Genomic DNA, 25,681 nt, shown 5'->3' on the forward strand with positions numbered 1-25,681 from the left:
CTGCTTCTCGTGTTATACATATATCGAGAATCGTAGTTTCATTTCTGTACACTGGGAAACAATTCTCATTTTATTTTTCAATTGGATTGGGCTTCAATTACTTAACAATTTAGGTTTTTCCTGATTGAAACATGGATTATGCATTGTATTCGGTAAAACGAAGGCTCGAAGAATAATTCTAACTTTAATAATCATGTATTATTTATGAAAACCATCCAACTATATAAGAACTAAAAAATATAATTATACAATCCTTTTCACCATCGAAGTGCATAAAAATAGAAAAATATAACACTTTGACATCAACAACGGGATCTTATATGCTATTTACATACTTGAAGTACTAATGGGATTGGGGAGTGGTTCCCTCTTAAGCTCCAAACTTGGGAACTTTAGCAGTTGAGATTTGAGAAATGTAGTGTTCTGCCAGAATTCGACGTTGAATCTTTCCACTGGCAGTCTTTGGGAAAGAATTTGTGATGAAAACTCTCTTGGGTACCTTAAAAGATGCAAGATTTTTCTTGCAAAACCTCAGCACCTCCTCTTCATCAATCTTTGTTCCTTGTCGAGGAATGACGGCGCAGTTGATCTGTTGGAGACAAAAATATAAACCATAAATATTTTTTCTCAATCCTGTTAATACTATTTCCAAAATACACATTTATTTTTCTATTTTGAAAATACAATTATATTTTATTCAATTTTTTAAACCCCATAAGTTTATTAATTTAACTAAACACTCCTTAGAAAAAAAGTTTAGAAATTGATAAAAACACCTCTACCCACCTATATTTGTCAAATTCCAACCACCACCGCTGAAAGGTGACTGAAATCTGGTATAATGACGCATTACCAGCTAGATCTGGCTAGCAATGTGCCGATCTATCATTTGACCGAAAAAGGCCAGATCTTTTACTGTAGTTGGTCTTCAACAACGACCATATCTTTGGCCGTCGTTGATCACCCAAGATCTGACATTTTCCGGCTAAATTCATGGTGAATCTGACTAGAAAAAAGCCATTTCGATGCACGATCGACTAAATCCAACCGATCGTGCGCCGTAACGCTAGATTCTGACGGTGATGACCGAAATTTGGCAACTGTGTGTGGTGGAGATGTTTTTGTTATTTTATAAAATTTTTATATATTGGGGTGTTAAGTTAAATTTGCAAACCTAGGGATTTTTTTTTTGTTAATTTTTAAATTTTACCTCATAATAATCATCCAATTCTACTTATCAATAATATTTCAAAAATATTATTCAAAATAATAAAACAAACACACCAACAAGTTTCTCCTTTTGCTTAAACCACAATTACGTGTGATAGGATTCTTCAAAGTTTTAGTTATATATCCCTTTCTTTGTGTTTTAATCAGCACTTAAAAAAAGAAAAATCACATTGATCCAAGTTACTATACTTTTGTTGACTCATCAACACACGGGTGGAACGTGAATGGACTTCTCTGGACATTACTTGTAAAATCAATATTTGTGGACAAAATCAAGTTTCTTGTTCTTACCTCTTCACCATATTTGTCATCAGGGACTCCAAAAGCAACAGCTTGCGCAATGTCAGGATGGGTTATCAGGACTGCATCCACTTCAATTGGTGATATTTTCTCCCCTGAAATTCAGTATTACCACAATCAAAAAGGTCAATTTCCAAATATTGCATGTTTTTTTAATATATATTTGAAAAATAAGAATTATATCATTTTAAAGATTAAATAATTACCTCCACGGTTGATGAGCTCCTTGATCCGACCCACGAGATGCAAATATCCATCCGAATCGAAATACCCTATATCACCTGTGTGAAACCACCCGTATTGAAAGGCAGACCGATTAGCCTCAGGGTTATTTTTATAACCTTTAGTTACGTTTGATCCCTTAATACACACTTCACCATGCACTTCTGCCTTTTGAGGTACACCATTTTCATCCAAAATCGCCATTTCTTGTCCCACGGGTCGACCCACCGATCCGGGCTTATGGGGACCGTCTTCTGGTAATGGATTGGATGCCATTAAATGGCTCGCCTCAGTCATTGCATATGCTTCTAAAACCGGAGCACCAAATGTTTCTTCAAGCTGAGTAAATACACTTGGCGGCAGTGAGGCGCTGCAGCTCCGAATAAATCGGAGCTTCGGGTAAACGGGTTCGGGGTTATTCATATGCCGGTCTAATATGATCTGGTGTATGGTGGGGACCGCAGTGTACCACGTGGCATTATATTTGACCATGTCTTTCCAAAATGTTGAAGCCGAGAACCTCCCAGCGGCTGGAAGAGTCACGGCGGCTCCCGCTCCAAGAGAGCTCAATAAGCCGGCCATCAAGCCATGAACATGAAAAAGCGGGAGTACTAGTACGGTAGAGTCTGATTCAGTGAGTTTGTAAACCGATATGATGTTTTGCATGGAGGAAGCTAAATTGAGCTGAGTTAACGGGACCCCTTTGGGGTGGCTCGTGGTGCCTGAAGTGTGGAGGAAGATTGCGTCATCGGATGGTTCATTGATGAGTTTATCGATTGAGTTGGAATTTGACTCGGACTGAGGGAGTGAGAGAGAGAGTTCTGATTCAGGTTCAGGGAAATGAGCCGTGGCTTGATGAATTTTGAGCTTGGAAGCCGCGGCTTGAGCTTGAGCATTTCCTTGAATCGGGGTAAATAAAAGCTTTGCTTCTGAGTCTGATAGGTAAAACTCGAACTCGTCTGGTGTGTACGCTGGGTTGAGCGGCACGGCGGTGGCACGTGCTCGGATTACGGCCAAAAGCATTATTACCATCTGTAAACACAAAAATTGCAGTTCATTATTTCAGGTTATCAAATATAATTATAAACTTACATTATTTTGAAATATCAATGTTAAATTTGGTTTGAAAGCCGCCTTCGTAAATGGCTGTCATGAACTACGGAGGTTAACATCTCTAGAGATCACTTCACAAGTCACGCAACTTTGACATTTTCAAGATATGAAGATTGTTTGTTACAACAAGTTTGATTGTAAAAATAACAATCTTTATTACTTCAAAGATAGAGAATTAACACCAATGAAATTGTATAATTTATTTATTATTTTCTAAAATTAATATTCACAGAATTGATGAAAACATATAAATATTTCTACAATTGAACGTATTGAATTTCTGGTTTATTTTTATAATCCTATATGAAAAAGGAAAGAAACAGGTATATATATCTTGCTTTTCACGAATTAAATCAACCAAAAAGACTTCAAAAAATAAAAATAAACAAAATTTTTTAGTAAAAAGAAAAAGCAAACCTCGACTGTGTTTGGAAAGGTGAATGCAACGACATCGCCAGCGTTAATCCCTGACGCAACAAGACGAGTAGCGGCACGTTCAACAAGTTCATGAAGGCGAGAATACGTCAAATCAAACTTACCAGAGACCGACACAGCTCTCCGTGAAGGAAAATTTTCAGCCGCCTGCTTAAACAATCCACTCACTGTAACGCTTTCCATTCTCCTTTTTTCTTTTTGTATTTAATTTATGAATATAGCGAAAGAATATATCTTTTCTTTTTGGTTACAAATCAAATAATAAATAAAGCAGAAGATCGAGAGATAAAGAGGCACCGACAGGTAGTGAGAGAAAGACCGATTTGGGCTAGCGAATTTGGCAGAGACGATGACGTTATATGTGTGGGGAGTTGGCAAGACTTTGGGCTGGGGTAGGTTAGCCACGTGGCAATTCTTATAGAGGCCGCGAAAGGTGTATAGCTTTCTAATTTCAAAATTTTGTTTATTAAACTTGGATTGATAATTATTAAAATTCTCATGATTAAACAATTTTCTACCCGACTTAAGATATTGATTTAAAAAAATATATAAAATGGTGTATCCATAACTGATGGTCAAAAAGAAATATTCGAGAAATACTCCAATAGAATAAAAAAAAAAAAAATATGTGTATCAAGTTTAGGGAGGTGGGGATCGTGGAGTGGTGAAATGAGGTTGATCGGTGATGAGATTTGGTGGCTTGTACTTCAGGATTCTTACACGTGTCTCTAAGTCTATGACAACTGTTGGTGCCATGTTTGATGATGTGGACGACCATGTATTTTTAAATAATAATAGCACGTTTTGCAACGGAATGCTGTGGCCACATCGTATTATAAATTGAAGGGTCTATTTCTGAGTAGATGATAGGAAGCTTATAGAAGCACCAACACATACACCCACTCAATTTTGGTTCTTCTACCCCAAATTAAGAAGCCTGCAGGACATTTTAGGGAATTCTCGTATAAGTGTATTAAATTTTAATAAAACCCTTATAGTTTTTGAAATCACAAAATACACTTAAAATTATAAACCCATCCCCAATTTAGTAATGCACATTAATTATCAATTCATGCTATTTATTTTAAGCATTATTCTAAATTTGAAATTTCAACCCATCAACTTTGGAAATTGTAAATGCACTACTAAGAGCACAGCGTTTCCCCGGTAGCCGCCAAAAAGAAGAAGATGACAAAGAAAAATGATTTGGGTGAGGTTCATTCTCTTCCCAATAAAAAGCGAGGCTGCCGACAGCGGAAACTTGTTTGTGGTGAGCTGATAAGCTTCATGCTCAACTAAAAGTAGGAGGAGGTCGACAAGCTTTACGTCAATCATGAGATTAACGATGACAGCAATAAATGGTAGGCACTTGGCATTGTTGCCACCTCTTCTTTATTATAATCACCCCCAAATCCCAGACAGTGATTTGTCATTTGCTTTCTTATAACTTAATTTTATAAGTGTACAAATTCTGATATAAAGAAAAACAAATTAGGAATATGATGTTAAGAAAGTAGGGTTTAGTCAACTCCCGATCTAGCCGGTAAGGAGGTTTATTCATTTTTTTTGAATTTTTGAATTCAAAGTCTAGTAGTTTAGGAGGTTTGCTCTCCCATTTCCTTCAATTTTTTGGTTTAAACATTAAGATCATTTACCATAATAATGTTATAGTTTACATAGTTTTTTGAGCTTTGAAGTGTTCAATGAACCTCGAAGATTAGTTAAGACATACATAAATTGGTATGAACACTTTAATTATCAAAAAAAAAAAAAAAGAAAAAGAAAAAAAAAAAAAGGTAATATCAAGATATATAGTTAAAAGCATTAGAAGGGGAATGAGTGATCTTACCCAATCATCTTTGAAACTTTTTTATTTAGATAACTTGATAATGGACTGAACTAATATTTTATTGGGTTTTAGGACGATGTGTCATATCATGTTTGCTTGGGCCACAACTTGATTTAGCATGCCAACAATATTTCAATATTGTCTCCATGAATCGAATCAATTCAGGTCTTGTCTAAATAATATACTCCCTTGGTTATGTATATCATCTTCAAGCTTTTCATTTTTTCAATGAAATTGGTAAGGAGAATAATTATCGAAGGTATTACCTCCAAGTTATTCTCTGATGGTGGAGTATAGATTTCGATTATTCTTATGAGGTGTGCANAAGAAGGGCTGTTTTTTGTCGTCTCCTTCATTGCAAATATTCATCCTTATTTTTGGACTTCTCTTCCAAGAACCAACAAATTGCTTATGGGCAAAGCTGCTTTTGCTTTAGATGGTGATGAATGTGGATTTGGTGGCTTGGAGTTTTCTTCTACAATAGATGAATCCTTAAAGAATGATCCACCAAAAGCGTAAAAGCGCACTTCGTATGTGGGCTATACTTGATGGAATTAACTTGAAATATGAATAAATAGTTTTAAAATGTAATAAATTTATCAATTTTTTCACTTGTTTGTCTGTGGTGTGCATAATGTTTACTTGATTTTCGGTTGATTTATTATTATTTTTTTTTCAGTCATTGAATAATATTGACTTCCAAACACCTTCAAGTCTTGTAGACCTTTGGATTTTCAAACTTGTAATTGCTAATGGCTGATGCTTTTATTCAAATTTTGCTGGAGAATTTGAACTCACTCATCCGAAAGGAGGTTAGGTTGCTTTGGGGTGTTGACAAAGACATGAAAAAACTTTCCAGCTTGCTCTCAACTATTCAAGCTGTGCTAGAAGATGCTGAAAAGAAGGAAGGGCAAGACAAGGAGCTTCAGAATTGGCTGCAGCAGCTAAAAGAAGCAGCTTATAAGGTGGATGACATCTTGGATGATTGTGCAACAGAAGTCTCTCGATTAGAGTCTAAAGCCCAAAATTCAAGGTGTATCAACAAGGTAAACACTTCTCTCTTAAACAAACTTCGTCTAGATACTATTTTATTTTGTCGCATGATTGGCATTAGGATGAAAGAGATTAGAGAGAGGTTAGATGGAATTGCAGAGGAGAGGATAAAGTTTCATTTGAATGAGGTAGTTTCACAGAGGGGAGCTGAAGTCAGAGAAGAATGCCAAACCGGCTCCATCACTACTCAATCTCACGTATATGGTAGAGATGAAGATAAAGAAATAATTGTTGAAAAGTTGGTGAATCATGTAGCCAGTTGTGATGACATTTCGGTCTACCCTGTTGTTGGTATTGGGGGGCTTGGGAAGACAACGCTTGCTCAGGTGGTCTACAATGATGAGAATTTGGGTTTGCATTTTAGAGGATTTTAGTGTGGAGAGGATCATAAAAGCTATAATTGGATCTGCAACTAGAACTGCTTGTGAAGATCTAGACTTAAACCCTTTGCAGAGACGCCTTTAAAATATATTGAACAAGAAAAGGTATTTGCTTGTGCTAGATGATGTATGGAGTGAAGATGAAGAGAAGTGGGATAGATTAAAGTATGTTGGCATGTGGATCGAAAGGTGCTTCGATTATTGTCAGTACTCGAAGCAGAAAGGTTGCATCAATTATGAGAAGTAGAACGCTTCCCATGCATCATTTGTCAGGATTATCAGAAGATGAATGTTGGTTGTTGTTTAAAGAACAGACATTTGGACAAGAGAAAGAAGAGCATCTGATAGGAACCCACTCCAATAACTCAACAATTTTGGGCTGGGCCATGGGTCTTTCATGGGCTTGGGTAGAACTCTCCTTGGAAAACTGGCTTGCCAAGGGAGGGTGCCCAAGCCTTTATAACCCGCATGCCCACCTTTTTTCCTTTCAATGTGGGATCCTAACATTCCACCACGCTTCTGCAATCGACGTCCACGTCGGCCTCTTTACCCCCGTCAGCCTCTTTAACCCTTGGGTGACTAAGCAGATCCCCTTTCCCTCGGGCCTCCATGCCCTTTATCGGGGTAGCAGCTCGGGCCCAAGGTCAGCCTACCACGGGTCAGCCTGCCACACGTGCGCTGCCACATAGGCGTAGGATCATGCTCTGATACCAATTGATAGGAACCTACTCCAATAACTCAACAATTTTGGGCTGGGCCATGGGTCTTTCATGGGCTTGGGTAGAACTCTCCTTGGAAAACCGGCTTGCCAAGGGAGGGTACCCAAGCCTTTATAACCCACATGCCCACCCTTTTCCCTTTCAATGTAAGTTCCTAACAACATCCAAACCTGTTGCAATAGGGAAAGAGATAGTGAAGAAGTGTAGCGGTGTGCCTTTGGNAATCAGCCCTTTAATTGGCTGATCACATGCCTAAAATAGAAAAGGAAAGTGGGGAGCTTTAAATGGTTGTGTTATTAGCCATTCACGCCTATAAAAGTAATAAACAAATAGAAGGAAAGTAAATGGCATGCAAGCCTTATAATCAGACCCAAAAAAAGGAGTATTCTTAAACATGCCAATTTAAGCTTAGCCTTGGCTAGATTCTTCTAGAACTTGAATCATATTGATGAATCTTTGTTGCTCACGTGGAATATGCTCAATGGGCCTTCATGAATTTGCTTGAGTCCATGCCTCTTGAATCAGTCCGTTGAGTACATCTTTAAACTTCCTTCCTCGTGCTCTCGTAACCAGCCCCATTGGGACGTGAACTAGATCCCTTGAAGTTGTGCTACGATTTGCATCATTCCCCTTCTCTTGAAAAGGATTTGCCCTCAAATCATCACCTACATCAAAATGACTCAAATCAGTAACATTAAAAGTAGCACTTACATTGTACTCACCAGCTAAATCTAGCTTGTAAGCGTTGTCATTGATGTGTTCTTGGACTTGGAAAGGACCATCTCCTCTTGGAAGCAATTTGGAACCTCTTTGCGCCAAAAATCTCTCTTTTCTCATATGCAACCAAACCCAATCTCCAGGTTCAAAAAGCAGCTTGTGACGCCCCTTGTTGGCTTGTTTTGCATACTGCTCCATTCTTCGCTCAATGTTGAGTCTTGCTTTCTCATGAATCTGCTTGACAAAGTCAGCTTTCTTTTTGCCATCTAAATTAACATGCTCAGTCAAAGGTAAAGGAGATAAAGTAGACAAAGTCCTATTTACTACTTCAGTTTGACCATCAGTTTGTGGATGACAATTAGTAGAAAACAATAGCTTCGTACCTAGCTTACACCACAAAGTCTTCCAAAAATAGCTCAAGAACTTAGTATCTTTATCCGAAACAATTGTTCTAGGCATTACATGTAATCTCACAATTTCTCTAAAGAACAAATCAGCAACATGCGAACATCATCCGTTTTGTGACATGGAATAAGGTGTGTCATCTTAGGAAATCTATCCACAACCACAAAAATTGAATCTCTCCCACGTTTAGTCTTAGGCAATCCTAACACAAAGTCCACTGAAATATCAATCCAAGGCTCACTAGGAATTGGTAAAGGAGTATGCAAATCGTTGGACCGCACTCTGGATTTAGCTTACCTACATGTAACACATCTACCACAAATTCTCTCAACATCTCTTTTCATGTGAGGCCAATAGAAGTGCTCCTGCAGAACAACTAAAGTCTTTGCAATTAGTAGAAAACAATAGCTTAGTACCTAGCTTACACCACAAAGTCTTCCAAAAATAGCTCAAGAACTTAGTGTCTCTATCCGAAACAATTGTTCTAGGATGCCATGTAATCTCACAATCTCTCTAAAGAACAAATCAACAACATGCGAGACATCATCCGTTTTGTGACATGGAATAAAGTGTGTTATCTTAGGAAATCTATCCACAACCACAAAAATTGAATCTCTCCCACGTTTAGTCTTAGGCAATCCTAACACAAAGTCCACTGAAATATCAATCCAAGGCTCACTAGGAATTGGTAAAGGAGTATGCAAATCGTTGGACCGCACTCTGGATTTAGCTTACCTACATGTAACACATCTACCACAAATTCTCTCAACATCTCTTTTCATGTGAGGCCAATAGAAGTGCTCCTGCAGAACAACTAAAGTCTTTGCAATTAGTAGAAAACAATAGCTTAGTACCTAGCTTACACCACAAAGTCTTCCAAAAATAGCTCAAGAACTTAGTGTCTCTATCCGAAACAATTGTTCTAGGATGCCATGTAATCTCACAATCTCTCTAAAGAACAAATCAACAACATGCGAGACATCATCCGTTTTGTGACATGGAATAAAGTGTGTTATCTTAGGAAATCTATCCACAACCACAAAAATTGAATCTCTCCCACGTTTAGTCTTAGGCAATCCTAACACAAAGTCCATTGAAATATCAATCCAAGGCTCACTAGGAATTGGTAAAGGAGTATACAAACCGTTGGACCGCACTCTGGATTTAGGTTGCCTACATGTGACACATCTACCACAAATTCTCTAAACATCTCTTTTCATGTGAGGCCAATAGAAGTGCTCCTGCAGAACAACTAAAGTCTTTGCAACTCTAAAATGTCCCATTAATACCCCACCATGAGATTCCTATACTAACAACTCCCTCAAGGAACAATTAGGCACGCATAACTTATTCTCTTGAAACAGGAATCCATTAAGCCTAAAGAACTTACCACAAGCGGTTTTCTCACAAGCCTGGTATTCCTCACAAAATTCGTGGTCATCAGCGTATAAATTTTTAATGTGCTTAAAACCAAGCAATTTTGCATCAAGTGTGGAGAGTAATGCATACCTGCAAGAAAGTGCATCGGCAATCACATTCTCCTTACCTTGCTTATACCGAATGACGTATGGAAACGTCTCAATGAACTCTAACTAGCATTAATATCGTCACTATACATAATGTTTGTGAATAGAAAAGAAATTATGGGAAATTGTATGTTGGATATGGTGGCTGACTATTGTGGTTAACTGAAATTGGAGATTTAATGCAATAGTTTTATACGGGTAGAGCATATATGTTGATCCTAAAGAACCAAGAGTTATTAAAGTATGTTTTTGGTTATAAAAAGTTATGCTGTGAAATTCTGACAGCCTAAACTTCTGAAAATTTTATATATGTTTCGGGTTTGTAAATGAAGCTAAATTTCAGATATTTTGTTTTAGACTTATTAGAGATTGGTTGAAAATTGATTTCACCCCAAAATTCGAAGTATTGGATTTTTTATTGAATTTTGAATTCTGCTATGAAATTCTGGAATTTCATGTTTTCTGTAGAGCATGCATTTTTCAGAACTGAAATACTGCACTTATACTTATCCAAATTGAGTGATTTTAAATTCTGGTGAATCCTATATGTGTCTAGTTTAATTCTGGAGAGTTTCATGAGGTTTAGATTAAGGGCTGAATTGTTATGAATTTTACAAGTCAGTAACCTCAATTCTGGAAACAGTTGGCAGATTTAAATGAGTTGAAAGAAAATTGTGTTTTAAATAGTTATTGATTCTGAAATGACTTAAAATATTACTGGATCAACATATATTTGTCTGAATGCCCCATTGAAATTATAGCTTGATTTGGTGAGTGGATTAAACCAATCTTCTTCCAAACCTTAAATCCATGCTTGAATGTTAATTTGTGATTTTATTTTAAATGTTTTGATGAAGTTTGGTATATAGGATTTATATGTATTCATGCTATATGAATAATGTTGCTGTTGAGAGATAGAGAATTGGTTGAATTGTATACGGGTTGAGGACGTGATGTTGGTAGATGGTTCTTGGTAAAAAGAAAAAGAAGAGGGGTGCATTCTGTCAGTTTTGAAAGTATGTTTAAAACTTGCATTCTACCCCCATTTTGCATGGAATTCATACGATTTGGCATGATTACTTTTATATGAAATGTGGTTATATCTTATGATTAGTGATGGACATATGCTATGGAAATGTGATATTGAAAGTAATTTTTAATCTGGGTTAAACTGTCAGTTTTAAACATGTTTGCAAATTTTCAGTTTCACCCCTGGAGTGATTTTTGAATATTATGTCTATATGTTGATTTAAGCACTTACGAAATATGCTCTTGACTTACATGTTACTTGAGATTATGCATGAGATTGTTATGGTGTTAAAACCACCCTAGAAGTACCCATCCCCCAGTTTTCAGGTTCTGCCCACGCGATGCAGGATTCCGCTGGGTATTGAGATATTTGGTCTTCAGGCCTGCGCATGCGTATTGAGATATTTAGTGCTCTGCCTGGCGTTGAGTTTGTCCGCCAGGTATTGAGAGGTTTTCTTCAGGCTCTCCCGCGCGATGATAGATCTTGCCGGGTATTGAGATGTATTTCCCAGCTCTGCCTGTGGTGGGATGCCCACCAGGTATCGAGATTTTTTCCCCAGGGTACTAGTTGTGTGAGAAACCTTTAGTATCGGTTTACTGTTTCGAAACAGGATATCAGTTTAAAGTTTTCAGATACCAGCCTACAGTTTTCAGTATCAGTTAATAGTTTTAGTTTTCAGTATCTGATGGATAGTTTCATTAGTTTATGAAAACAGTTGATGTTGTAGCATGATTTATAGAAAACGTCTTTAGAAGCATAATTTACAGCAATTCTTTAAGTTCTCATAAAAGAATTTTCAGAAGTTTAGGCTGTCAGAATTCACAGCATAACTTTTATAACCAAAAACATACTTTAATAACTCTTGGTTCTTTAGGATCAACATATTGCTCTACCCGTATAAAACTATTGCATTAAATCTCCAATTTCGTTAACCACAATATCAGCCACCATATCCAACATACAATTTCCCTAATTTCTTTTCTATTCACAAACATTATGTATATGCATAAAAGCACACATGCATCCAAGTTCAACATTTCTAATTATGCCTATTTTATAACCTTTCTCCATCTACTCTTCAATCAACAACATCCACAACTCATCTCTATGGTACAAACAATATTCCAAATAATCAATTTAAACATAACTTTTAAATGCTTGAAACAATAAACATCAAGTAACATGCAACTTGAAAAATGCAAACTTTAGAAAAGGATTTAATGCGTTTTCCACTCACAATTCTAACTCAGCCGAAGCTCCCTACACTCTCCTCCACTCTTCTCTCTCACTCTACCATTTTCAGCCGAAATCCATTCTCCTCTCTTCTCCTTTTTCTTCTTTTCTTCTTTCTTTCTTTCTTTCTATCCTCTCTTCTATCTTTTCTCTCTTATCTTTCTCTCTTTCTCCTTTCCTTTCTTTCTTCTCTCCTTTCTCTCCTCTCTTCTTCTTCTTCTCCCTCTCTCTTCTTCTCTGTTTTTTTTTTTTCTTTTTCTTCTTTTGGGCGAACTGCCCAGTTTTCTTCTTCTTTTAAACCAAATTTTTTTTCTGAAATTATAATATGCCCCCCAAAAATTCTAAATTTCAATCTAACCCCGCCACCTAAGCTTTTCTTTACGAAAATGTCCAAATTTTGTGCCCTTGTTACATGCAAACCCAACAGCTTCCATTTCTTCGTTTTCATCACTAACCAAACTTTAAAATTTGAAAGAAAAGTCCCTCCTTATAAACAAAACCAAAGCGAATATATATATGATTAGAATGGGGTTTTACAACAATACCCAATGCGCATGCCTTTTGTTTAGCTTGTGTTAGCCCTTCAAGTGTTTCAAATACTCATGATCGGTGTGAATCACAAATTCCTTAGGCCATAGGTAGTGTTGCCACGTCTCTAAAGCTCGAACCAATGCATACAACTCCTTATCACAAGTTGGGTAGTTTAAGGCTGCCTCGCTTAATTTCTCGTTGAAGTAAGCAATTGGTCGTCCTTCCTGCATAAGAACTACGCCTATACCAATACTTGAAGCATCACATTCAATCTCAAACGTTTTTGAAAAGTTAGGTAAAGACAATAAGGGGACGTTTGTTAGCTTCTCTTTGATTAATTGAAACACTTTCTCTTGTTCTTCTCCCCATCTAAATTCAATGTTCTTCTTGATCACTTCGGTAAGTGGTGCGGCTATGCTATTAAAGTCCTTCATGAACTGCCAGTAAAAACTAACAAGTCCATGAAAACTACGAACATTACCTACACTTGTGGGACTCGACCACTCTTGGATTGCACATACCTTCTCTTCATCAACCTGTATACCTTGTGCACTAACAACAAATCCCAGAAATACAAGCTTATCGGTGTAAAAAGTACACTTCTTTAGATTAGCAAACAACTTTTATTTCCTAAGCACATCTAAAACAAATTTCAAATGTACTACATGATCGTCCACATTTGTGCTATAAATGAGTATATCATCAAAGTAGACAACAACAAATCTACCTATAAATGCACGTAAAACATGATTCATAAGTCTCATAAAGGTGCTTGGGGCATTAGTCAATCCAAAAGGCATAACTAACCATTCATACAAACCATATTTCGTTTTAAAGGCAGTTTTCCATTCATCTCCTTCTTTTATTCTAATATGATGATAACCACTCTTTAAATCAATCTTAGAAAATACATAAGAACCATGCAGCTGATCTAACATATCATCTAAGCAAGGAATAAGATGACGATACTTTACTGTTGTGTTGTTGATGGCTTGACAATCAATGCACATTCTCCACGTCTCGTCCTTCTTAGGTACAAGTAAAACTGAAACGACACATGGGCTCATGCTCTCCCTCACGTGCCCTTTCTCCAACAACTCATTTACCTGTCATTGAAGCTCATCATAGCATAACTTCAAGGGATCTAATTCAAGTCTCAATTCGACTGGTTACAAGAGCACGAGCAAGGAAGTTTAAGGATGTACTTAATTAATTGATTCAAGAGGCATGGACTCAAGCAAATTCATGGAGGCCCATTAAGCATGATCCACATGAGCAACAAAGATTCATCAACATGATTCAAGTTCTAGAAGAATCTGGCCAAGGTTAAGCTTAAATTGGCATGTTTAAGAATACTCATTTTTTTGGGTTTGATTGTAAGGCTTGCATGCCATTTACTTTCCTTTTATGGGTGTGTATGGCTGATAATGCAGCCATTTAAAGTTCCCCACTTTCCTTTTCTATTTTGGGCATGTGATCAGCCAATTGAAGGGCTGATTGTTTTTTTTTTTTTCTTTTCTTTTCTTTTCTTTTAGGCAAGTAAGAGTTATTTCTTTACCAGATTTTAGCCTAAATTAGGATAACTATTTTAGGAATTTTCCTTGTAATGGCCAACCTTTTAATTTTGCGTCTAATCAATGAAAAAGGTAGATCATTATTTAGAAATTCGTGAGAGCATTTTCTCTACAGTTCTTTGAAGGACTATTCGAACTTATCGGGATTTTCCCGTGGTGTTCACCAACGACTTATCAAACGGATTTCCACCACCATTTGTGGCGTCTTCTTTATACCGAGGTTCTTGTTTCGCAATAAACAATGGGTTGAGGTCATATATACCGAGATTCTTGTTCGTCGTAAACAACGGGTCGAGGTCTGTCATCCAATTTTGATCGTAGAACAATCTTGGATTCTTTTTTTTTGTTGTTGGATCTCGTTATTCTTAGCGAGATTCACATCATTTGGTATTAGTTCAGGTTTGCCTATCTCTTAAAACCTTTTTTTTTTTTTTTTCTTTATTCTGTGTTCTTTTAATTTCCAAATTCAGTTCACGTACCCTAGTTTAGCTGAATTTCCTTTACCTTATTCCACTCATATTTTGTTTGTTCTAGTTTATTTCAAAATATTATTATGTTATTACCAAAAGACAATTACTGATCATTAAAAAAAAAAAAAAAAAAAAAGACATAAAGGAGTCCAAAAAATATAATTTTTTGTTTTCATCCATTTTGGTTCCAATAAGCCCGAAAATCACCTCATCCCAAAATCAATTTTTTTTTTTTTTTTTTTTTTTTGTGGAAATTTTTCATATTGTACTTCCAAAAATCTAATCCGATTCGTGTTCCTTGTATTCTTGCTTTTAAAACCTTAAATTCTTTGATGAGTTCTTGGTGAATTGTTATTGGAAATTTTGAGTATTGTTTGTTTAGTTTCAAAAGAACTGAAAGAGAATTATCGAGTGGAAAAAGGCAAGAGTGGTGAGAACATTAGAGGGTTAAAAGCCACGTATTTTTTTTTTTAGTGAAACATGAGTGTAGAGTGATTCACATTCTTGAGTGTAAACACGTAAGGGAGAGAATTGTGAGGTCTTTTCTTTCTAACTTTGCTTTGCAGCAATCATCTCTCACAACAATGCTAAGAGCATTGCCAAAGATGCTACGGAACTGGCTGACTCGAAAGTGTTTATGGAGGCCATGATGAGTGAGATGAGGCATGTCATCAAGTTGAAACTGGAGCAGGTTCAAGAACGGATAGACCAGATGGAGAGTACACGTGAGAAGCAACCACAAAACGCCCCTAATGTGCGTAGAAGGGAAAAAGCTCAACTGAGGGAAGTGAGGGTTGAAGATGAACAGCCTTATAGGGTTGGTTTTGATGAAGAAGATGATTGGGATTCTGTTATTGGTAATAGGAGACATGGAGGGCGGTTTAGAGAAGCTAGGAATCAGGAAGATAACAACTTGGGTGGTATTAAGATGAAGATTCCATCATTTCAAGGTAGATCCGATCCTGAAGCATACCTTGAGTGGGAGAAGAAGATGGAGTTCGTATTTGACTACCACAACTATTCCGAAGCAAAAAAGGTAAAATTAGTTGTGATTGAATTTTCTGACTATGCTATTATTTGGTGGGATCAGTTTGTTATAAACAGGAGACGGAATAGAGAATGACCAATAGAGACATGGGGAGGAGATGAAAACGGTGATGAGAAAGTGGTTTGCTCTAAGCTACTACTACCGAGAGTTGTACAAAAAGCTACAAGGTCTTAGACAGGGAAGCCGAAGCGTAGAGGATTACTACAAGGAGATGAAGATTGCTATGATTCGAGCTAATGTAGAGGAAGATCGAGATTCGAGAGGCTACAATGGCTAGGTTTTTACTTGGATTAAATCGAGAAATCCAAGATAAAGTAGAGATGCAACATTATGTGGAGTTGGAAGATATGGTGCACATGGCCATCGAAGTGGAGCAACAACTCAAGAGGGGGGGGGGGGGGGGGGGGGGGGGGGGGGGGGGGGGGGGGGGGGGGGGGGGGGGGGGGGGGGGGGGGGGGATGGGTCACGTGCAGCCCATAACTCTAGTTCTACCTCTTGGAAACTGAGTTATATCAAGCAGATGGACAAGTCATAAACGTCCAAATATGAGCCCAAGTCCGCAAACACCAGCCACGTTCCTCAAGGTAAAACCGGCACTTCTACCTCTAAGAATCATGACATTAAATGTTTTAAATGTCAGGGCAGGGGACACATAGCAAGTCAATGTCCAAACAAGCAGGTCATGGTGTTGCAAGACAATGGTGAAATTGTGACCGACAATGAAGATTCCAACACCGACGACATGCCACAATTGGAGGATGTTTCCGAGGAGGAATATTAGCCCTTGATGCATTGACATTGGTGGCGAGGAGAGTATTGAGCTTGCAAGTAAAAAGAGCTTATGAAGTGCAGTGGGAGAACATCTTTCACACTAGGTGCTATGTCAAAGACAAGGTATGTAGTGTGATTATTGATGGTGGTAGCTGTACTAATGTTGCAAGCACAATTATGGTGGAAAAATTGAGACTACCCGTGTTGAAGAATCATAGACTGTACAAGTTGCAATGGTTAAATGATAAGTGGTGAGATAAGCGTGAACAAGCAGGTGTTAGTTGCATTTCGAATCGATAAATACGAAGATAAAGTGTTGTGTGATATAGTACCGATGCAAGCAGGACACTTATTGCTAGGGCGTCCATGACAGTTTGATAGGCATGTGAAACATGATGGCTTTACGAACAAATACTCCTTTATACTTAATCAACGATCAATCACTCTTGTACCATTGATATCGCAGCAAGTATACGAGGATGAAGTGAGATTGCAAAAAGAGAGTGATTAAAAAAAGAGAGTGAACAAAAGAAAAAGAGTGAAAATCAGAGAGAGGCCGAGAAAAATGAGAGTGAAAAAGAAAATCAAAATTCGGCCATTGAGTCAGAGAGAAAACAAAAGAATTTCTATGCAAAAGTGAGTGAAATTAAGCGAGCAATGTTTTCAAATCAGCCTATGATTGTACTTTTGTATAAAGAGGCATTTCTAAACATTAATGAACTTGACCTTGCTTTGCCTAGTTTTGTTGTTTCTTCAATGCAAGAGTATAAGGATGCTTTCCCGAGGAAACACCACATGGGTTACCTCCAATTCGAGGGATTGAACATCAAATTGATTTTGTTCCCGATGTGACAATTCCAAACTAACCAGCCTATAAGAGCAATCCCGAGGAGACAAAGGAGCTTCAACGGCAGGTAAGTGAGTTGTTGGAGAAAGGGCACATGAGGGAGAGCATGAGTCCATGCGCCATTCCGGTTTTACTTGTACCTAAGAAAGATGGGACGTGGAGAATGTGCGTTGATTGCCGGGTCATCAACAACATAACGGTCAAGTATCATCATCCTATTCCTCGCTTAGATGATATGTTAGATGAGCTACATGGTTCTTGTGTATTTTCTAAAATTGATTTAAAAAGTGGTTATCATCATATTAGAATAAAATAAGGAGATGAATGGAAAACTGTCTTTAAAACAAAATATGGTTTGTATGAATGGTTAGTTATGCCTTTTAGATTGACTAATGCTCCGAGCACCTTTATGAGACTTATGAATCATGTTTTACGTGCATTTATAGGCAAATTTGTTGTTGTCTACTTTGATGATATACTCATTTATAGCACAAACGTGGACGATCATGTAGTACATTTGAAATCTGTTTTAGATGTGCTTAGGAAAGAAAAGTTGTTTGCTAATCTAAAGAAGTGTACTTTTTACACCAATAAGCTTGTATTTCTGGGATTTGTTGTTAGTGCACAAGGTATACAGGTTGATGAAGAGAAGGTATGTGCAATCCAAGAGTGGCCTAGTCCCACAAGTGTAGGTAATGTTCGTAGTTTTCATGGACTTGTTAGTTTTTATTGGCGGTTCATGAAGGACTTTAATAGCATAGCCGTACCACTTACCGAAGTGATCAAGAAGAACGTTGGATTTAGATGGGGAGAAGAACAAGAGAAGACGTTTCAATTAATCAAAGAGAAGCTGACCAACGCTCCCTTATTGTCTTTACCTAACTTTTCAAAAATGTTTGAGATTGAATGTGATGCTTCAAGTATTGGCATAGGCGCAGTTCTTATGCAAGAAGGACAGCCAATTACTTACTTCAGCGAGAAACTAAACGAGGCAGCCGTAAACTACCCAACTTGCGATAAAGAGTTGTATGCATTGGTTTGGGCTTTAGAGATGTGGCAACACTATCTATGGCCTAAGGAATTTGTGATTCACACTGATCATGAGTATTTGAAACACTTGAAGGGCCAACACAAGCTAAACAAAAGGCATGCGCATTAGGTGGAGTTCATTGAGATGTTTCCATACGTCATCTGGTATAAGCAAGGTAAGGAGAATGTGGTCATCGATGCACTTTCTCGCAGGTATGCATTACTCTCCACACTTGATGCAAAATTGCTTGGTTTTGAGCACATTAAAAATTTATACGCTGATGACCACGAATTTTGTGAGGAATACCGGGCTTGTGAGACCTCTTGTGGTAAGTTCTTTAGGCTTGATGGATTCCTGTTTCAAGAGAATAAGTTATGTGTGCCTAATTGTTCCTTGAGGGAGTTGTTAGTATAGGAATCTCATGTTGAGGTATTAATGGGACATTTTGGAGTTGCAAAGACTTTAGCTATTTTGCAAGAACATTTCTATTGGCCTCACATGAAAAGAAATGTTGAGAGAATTTGTGGTAGATGTGTCACATGTAGGCAAGCTAAATCCAGAGTGTGGTCCAACGGTTTGTATACTCCTTTACAATTTCTAGTGAGCCTTGGATTGATATTTTAGTGGACTTTGTGTTAGGATTGCCTAAGACTAAACGTGGGAGAGATTCAATTTTTGTGGTTGTGGATAGATTTTCTAAGATGGCACACTTTATTCCATGTCACAAAACGGATGATGTCTCGCATGTTGCTGATTTGTTCTTTAGAGAGATTGTGAGATTACATGGCATGCCTAGAACAATTGTTTTGGATAGAGATTCTAAGTTCTTGAGCTATTTTTGGAAGACTTTGTGGTGTAAGCTAGGTACTAAGCTATTGTTTTCTACTAATTGTCATCCACAAACTGATGGTCAAACTGAAGTAGTAAATAGGACTTTGTCTACTTTATTGAGGGCAATCATTAAAAAGAACATCAAAGCATGGGAAGAATGTTTACCACATGTTGAGTTTGCTTATAACAGATCTGTTCATTCAGCTACTAAATTTTCACAATTTGAAATTATGTATGGATTTAATCCTTTAACTCCATTGGATTTATCTCCTTTACCTTTGACTGAGCATGTTAATTTAGATGGCAAAAAGAAAGCTGACTTTGTCAAGCAGATTCATGAGAAAGCAAGACTCAACATTGAGCGAAGAATGGAGTAGTATGCAAAACAAGGCAATAAGGGGCGTCACAAGCTGCTTTTTGAACCCGGAGATTGGGTTTGGTTGCATATGAGAAAAGAGAGATTTCCGGCGCAAAGATGTTCCAAATTGCTTCCAAGAGGAGATGGTCCTTTCCAAGTCCAAGAACGCATCAATGACAATGCTTACAAGCTACATTCAGCTGGTGAGTACAATGTAAGTGCTACTTTTAATGTTACTGATTTGAGTCATTTTGATGTAGGTGATGATTTGAGGGAAAATCCTTTTCAAGAGAAGAGGAATGATGCAAATCATAGCACAACTTCAAGGGATCTAGTTCAAGTCCCAATTGGGCTGGTTACGAGAGCATGAGCAAGGAAGTTTAAAGATGTACTCAACGGACTGATTCAAGAGGCATGAACTCAAGCAAATTCATGGAGGCCCATTGAGCATATTCCACGTGAGCAACAAAGATTCATCAATATGATTCAAGTTCTAGAAGAATCTAGCCAAGGCTAAGCTTAAATTGGCATGTTGAAGAATACTCCTTTTTTTGGGTCTGATTATAAGGCTTGCATGCCATTTACTTTCCTTTTATTTTTTATTGCTTTTATAGGCGTGAATGGCTAATAACACAACCATTTAAAGCTCCCCACTTTCCTTTTCTATTTTAGGCATGTGATCAGCCAATTAAAGGGCTGATTTTCTTTTTTCTTTAAGGCAAGTAAGTGTTATTTCTTTACCAGATTTTAGCCTCAATTAGGATAACTATTTTAGGAATTTTCCTTGTAATCGCCAGCCTTTTAGATTTGCATCTAATCAATGAAAAGGGTAGATCATTATTCAAAAATTCGTTAGAGCATTTTCTCTGCAGTTCTTTGAAGGACTATTCGAACTTATCGGGATATTCCCATGGCGTTCAACAACGACTTATCAAACGGATTTCTACCACCGTTTGTGGCGTCTTCCTTATACCGAGGTTCTTGTTTCGCAATAAACAACAGGTTGAGATCATATATACCGAGGTTCTTTTTTGTCGTAAACAACGGGTCGAGCTCTGTCATCCAATTCTGATTATAGAATGATCTTGGGTTCTTTTTTTTGTTGTCGGATCTCATTATTCTTGGCGGGATTCACATCACGTTGTACACCTTGAGCTCAAGTCGAGCTTACTCGATAAAAGCCGAGTCCAGCCTTAGATGAGCTTTAAATGAGTCGAGCCGGCTCGCGAGCTACTTAACTCATCTGACAACCCTAATCTCATGAACTTCCTACCATGAGAAACTTATTAGTCAAATCTAGGTAAGTCGTTAGTAATTAATGTAGGCCCATAAATTAATGCATGAACTATAAAGAACATTAGTTTGTCAAGTCAAATCCACGTAAGTAGAATAGTAATTAGGAAGTTTATGCATTAATTTATGGGCCTGGTTGCTCAAATGCACCATAGAACATTAGTTTGCCGCTACACCTTACAGGTCTACCAAATCGGATGGTCGCCACGTGCAGTACATGCAACAACTCCTCCTAACAAAGTGACTACTTTCCGACAAACTCAAGTTAATTACAGCTATGACTAGGATTAAGCGTAATAATGTCCTGATGCCCTCGATCGCCCAAAATCTATCAGGCCATCATTTTGCTAATGCACCGCCACTAACAACCACCATTACAACTCCCATAAATATCATGTTAAAACCTTGAAAAATGGGGGATAGATAAAAAAAAAAAAAAAAAAAAGGGACACCGAGAGAGGGTAGTTTGTTTTTGTTAGGCCACTTAAGTCTTTGTAATTTAGTCACTCATTCTGAAAAGAAATAATGGACATAGGCACGATCTTTTGTTCGGTCGAACCACTTTAAAAGCTCACCTTTTTTTTTTTTTTTTTTTTGTTACTATCAGTTAAGGTCACCATCAACTTCAATCTTGTCTTGACTACACGTATAGAGGTGGAACAAATAGGCCGGGTTAGGCTGGTCAACCCTAACCCGACCCGCATTAAAGAGGGTTCAACCTAGACCGCCAATAAGGCGGGCCGGGTTGAACCCGATCCACATGCAACCCCCCGGCGGGCCAATTGCTGTTTTGTCCTTTCTGAGAAAGGACCGCCAACCCGCCGGGTTGGCAAAAAAAAAATAAATAAAAAAAAACTAAATTTTTTTTTAATTCCCCTTTTACCCTTAAACTATAGTCGTTTTATGCCGGGTTGGCAAAAAAAAAATAAATAAAAAAAAACTAAATTTTTTTTTAATTCCCCTTTTACCCTTAAACTATAGTCGTTTTATAGCAATTGGAAGGGTCTTTTTTATCATTTTCTTTGCCCAATTTTTTCTATAAATTGGTCCTAAACTCTCATATTTTCTCACAACTCAAATTCTCCCATTCTCTCTAATCTCTAATCTTTATTGAAATCTCTCAATTATTCTCTTAATCTCTTATTCTCTTTGTTATCAATTTGCTCTTATTTTAATTTTTATTAGTTTTTGCAATTTTCAATTCATGTTTCCAATTTTCCATATTCCAATTCTCCTTCTTTAATTTTTTATTTCTTCTACATCAATTTTTTTTTTTCAACTACAATGGATAGATATTTGTCTTTCATCAATTTCAATGAGGAAGGAAACTATTATCCTAGTCCTAGTCCCAGTCCCGCTGAATTTACTAGCATGAATGTAGGAGGAGATTCAAGTAGTCCCACTTTCCCAGTTTCAGAATCCGATACACCTCAAAATATGCCCCCGATTCGTCCCGATGCTGCTACACTTACAGCCCTCGGTGGTTCTAGAAGTCGTCCTTATCCAACTTCATCTCAAGCTGAAGCGGGGTTCATCAACTACTGTCGAAAGCGACGACGAACACACATTAGACGTTTGGATGCATTTCAATAAGTTTTACAAGGCAGAAAATGGAGTTCAAGTGAAGAAAGCAAGATGCAAGTATTGTGGAAATGTTTATAAAGTTGATTCAGGTAATGGTACTAGTACTTTAAAAAGGCATGCTAATAAACATATTGCTCAACATGGAAATAGAGAAACAAATCAAACTCAAATAACTAATATGGGTACTACTTGGCGTTATAATTCTGATGTATATAGGGAACAATTAGCTTTATATATTGCTGCAACTGATCAACCTATTAATATGGCTGAAGATAAATATTTTGAAAGATTTATTAAAAATTCATTTTTTCCGGGATTTAAAAGTTATTCTAAAACTGCAACTAGAAATGATTTAATAAAATTGTTTAGGAAAATGAAATTAGAATTAAAAAATAAAATACATACTTGTCATGTTAGTGTGGCTATAACTGCTGATATTTAGAGTGATAGAGCTAAACAAGATTATATTTATGTGACTAGTCATTATTTTGATAACGAATGTAAATTAAATAAATCTTTATTAGGATTTAGATTAATGGATATAGATCATAGTGGTCAACAAATTTATAATAAAATTGTTGAAGTTTTAGAAGATTATAATATTGTTACTAAAGTGATAAGTTTAACTTTAGATAATGCAAGTGCTAATACTACAGCTATAGATTTTTTTCAAAGTAGTTATCATTTTTATAACAATTTAAAGTTTTTTTACCAACGTTGTGCATGTCACATTATCAATTTAATTGTAAAAAGTGGTATGAAAACAATTAAAAAAAATATTGATAGAATTATAGATTGTTTAGCTTGGATTACTGGTAGTAATAAAAGAAATGCTGAATTTCAAGATGCTTATATAAAATCAAATATGTCTCCTAGAACTTTTGCATTAGACATGCATGTTAGATGAAATAGTACTTATTTAATGCTTGATTCATGTTTACCTTATGCTAATTTAATTAGTTATTTTGTAGCAAATAATAGAGGTCCTCATTATTTGGTAGAAAATAATTGGCAAATAGCAAAGTATTTCATTCTTTTCTTAAAAATTTTTACCAATCCACTTTACAACTTTCTGGTGTGTATTATCCTACTAGTCCATTGGTAATACATATAATTATAAAAATTTCAGAGTTATTTACAAAAAACAAAAACAATGAAATTTTAAAAGAACCAATAAAGGCAATGGAATTTTTTTTTAAAAATATTTTAAACCCATTCATTTTCTTTATTGTTTAGGTGCTATATTTGATCCTAGAATTAAACAAGAATGTTTAGAAAATGGTTTAGAGACATTAACTGAAAATTTACAAAACGTAGCATTTGCCAATCAAATACGAGAGGTAAAAAATTGTCTTGCAGAGGTATATTTCCAATATGAAAACATGTATGGGAACCCGCAAAGACACGAAATACACAGGGAAGTTGCATAAGAAGAAACAAATGAAGGCTTCTACACCTGGAGTGCATTTAATAGGCCGAAGAGGAACCGAACCCGAAGCATAGGCACAACCTCCTCTTCAGAAGCACCAATGACAACAACGAATCTACTGTTCGCCATGCAGTCACAAAGTAACAAACTTCAACAATATTTGGAAACTCCCAAAATGTTACCAATAGATCCACAACAAAGAGCCAACTTTGATGTCTTGGAATATTTGAAAACCAGAAAATGTATTTTTCCGGTATTATCAAGACTTGCCTTGGATGTTTTTGCTGTTCTTGTCTCAACCGTCTCATCCGAACAAACATTTAGTGCAAGTGGAAGAATTTTAAATGAAAAGAGGACTAAACTTTCACAAAAAATGATTGAAGTCCTCACATGTCTTCGAGATTGGGAACGGTCGCGCCATCAAGATCAATACGAGGTTATCAACGATACTTTAATAGAATCATTTCAATTCTGTAATATAGACGATACGGATGAGGGAGGTCCTAGTCAACCCCAAAATTAGTTGTTTTGTAAATTGTAACTTGTAAATTAATTGTCAATTATTGCACTCTTTTTTCCTTACCAAGTTTTTGTCCTATTGAGTTTTTCTTGGTGAGATTTTTAACGAGGCAATAATTATTGTAATTTCTTATTTTATTTTTTTATAAATGAATAAATTTAATTTTTCTTATATTACAATTTTAATGTATTAAAATTGAATTAATATTTGATATGTTAAAAAAAAAATTAATTTAATTTAATTATTGATATTTGAAAAGAAGTTAACTAAAAACAATTACATTTATTCATTTATAAATTGTTAATTATTCATTTGAAAAGTTAATTAAACAAAACAAAATAAAATCGAAAAAAAAAATCAAAAAAGGGGGTTAACCCGACCCGACCCGCAGTCTAACCCAGCGGGTTAGGGTTGGCCGGTCGGGTTGGGCCAGCTAATCCCCCAAAATTGGCGGGCCTAACCTGGCCTGCCTTTGTTGGTGGGCGGGTCAGGACCGACCCGCCAAAATGAGTAACCCGCCGCGGGTCGGGGCGGGCGGGCGGGCGGGTTACTTTTCCAATACTAACACGCATTTATCTTCGCTGATTCTCTAGAATAATGCACCCATCTTATTCAATTCCCCCTACGGTCAACCGAGTATCTCTGGTTGACACTTGTTTACGTCTCAACATTTTAGTCAGTATAAAATTTCGTATCAACGAAAATTAATCATGCTTTAACAAAGTCAATCTCATGCATATATATGAGTTATAAGTAAATTGCTACATTCGGTAAAAATAAATAAATAACATGATTAATCTGATCACATAATTTTAGTACAATAAAATAGAAGGATCAATGACGCAGTGTAAGATATCATTTATGAAATTTTACTATATACCACATAATAAATAAAGCTATAATTCATAATATAAACATTCTAACAAAATCATATATGTATTTAATATGTCCTCAAGTTAGGCCCTGATACCATAATCGACGGGAAAAAAAAAAGTTTAACATAACATAATAAAAGGATTTCAAACCAAATCCCTTGATTATTCATTTAATCTTTTGTATTTATCCCTTAAAATTTATTAATCTTCATTTTATATTTATCATTTTCACCTCTTGTATCTATCTCTATTTCTTTCTTAATTATAGCATAAACATACTGCAAATAACAAAAAATACCATGATTACA

General features: G+C 36.5%; 2 protein-coding genes and 1 pseudogene across 2 annotated transcripts; 1 reads left to right on the forward strand and 2 right to left on the reverse strand.

Moving 5' to 3' along the window:
* Positions 1-186: 186 nt before the first annotated feature.
* LOC116146991 (oxalate--CoA ligase-like) lies at positions 187-3,597 on the reverse strand. The gene is made up of 4 exons (XM_031432416.1): positions 3,283-3,597; positions 1,737-2,784; positions 1,522-1,625; positions 187-589 (listed from the first exon to the last, which is right to left on the reverse strand). The coding sequence occupies exons 1-4, from the start codon at positions 3,481-3,483 to the stop codon at positions 371-373; spliced, it is 1,572 nt and encodes a 523-aa protein (XP_031288276.1). The 5' UTR covers positions 3,484-3,597; the 3' UTR covers positions 187-370.
* A 4,193-nt stretch (positions 3,598-7,790) lies between these two features.
* LOC116146966 lies at positions 7,791-8,477 on the reverse strand. Its single transcript, XM_031432390.1, has one exon. It carries the CDS (start codon positions 8,475-8,477, stop codon positions 7,791-7,793), a length of 687 nt encoding a protein of 228 aa, XP_031288250.1.
* Positions 8,478-15,424: 6,947 nt separating this feature from the next.
* On the forward strand, positions 15,425-20,042 carry LOC116146968 (annotated as a pseudogene).
* The last annotated feature ends 5,639 nt before the right edge of the window (positions 20,043-25,681 follow it).

This window comes from Pistacia vera, unplaced genomic scaffold (genome assembly GCF_008641045.1).
Source record: "Pistacia vera cultivar Batoury unplaced genomic scaffold, PisVer_v2 Contig486, whole genome shotgun sequence".
NCBI classification, from domain to species: Eukaryota; Viridiplantae; Streptophyta; class Magnoliopsida; order Sapindales; family Anacardiaceae; genus Pistacia; species Pistacia vera.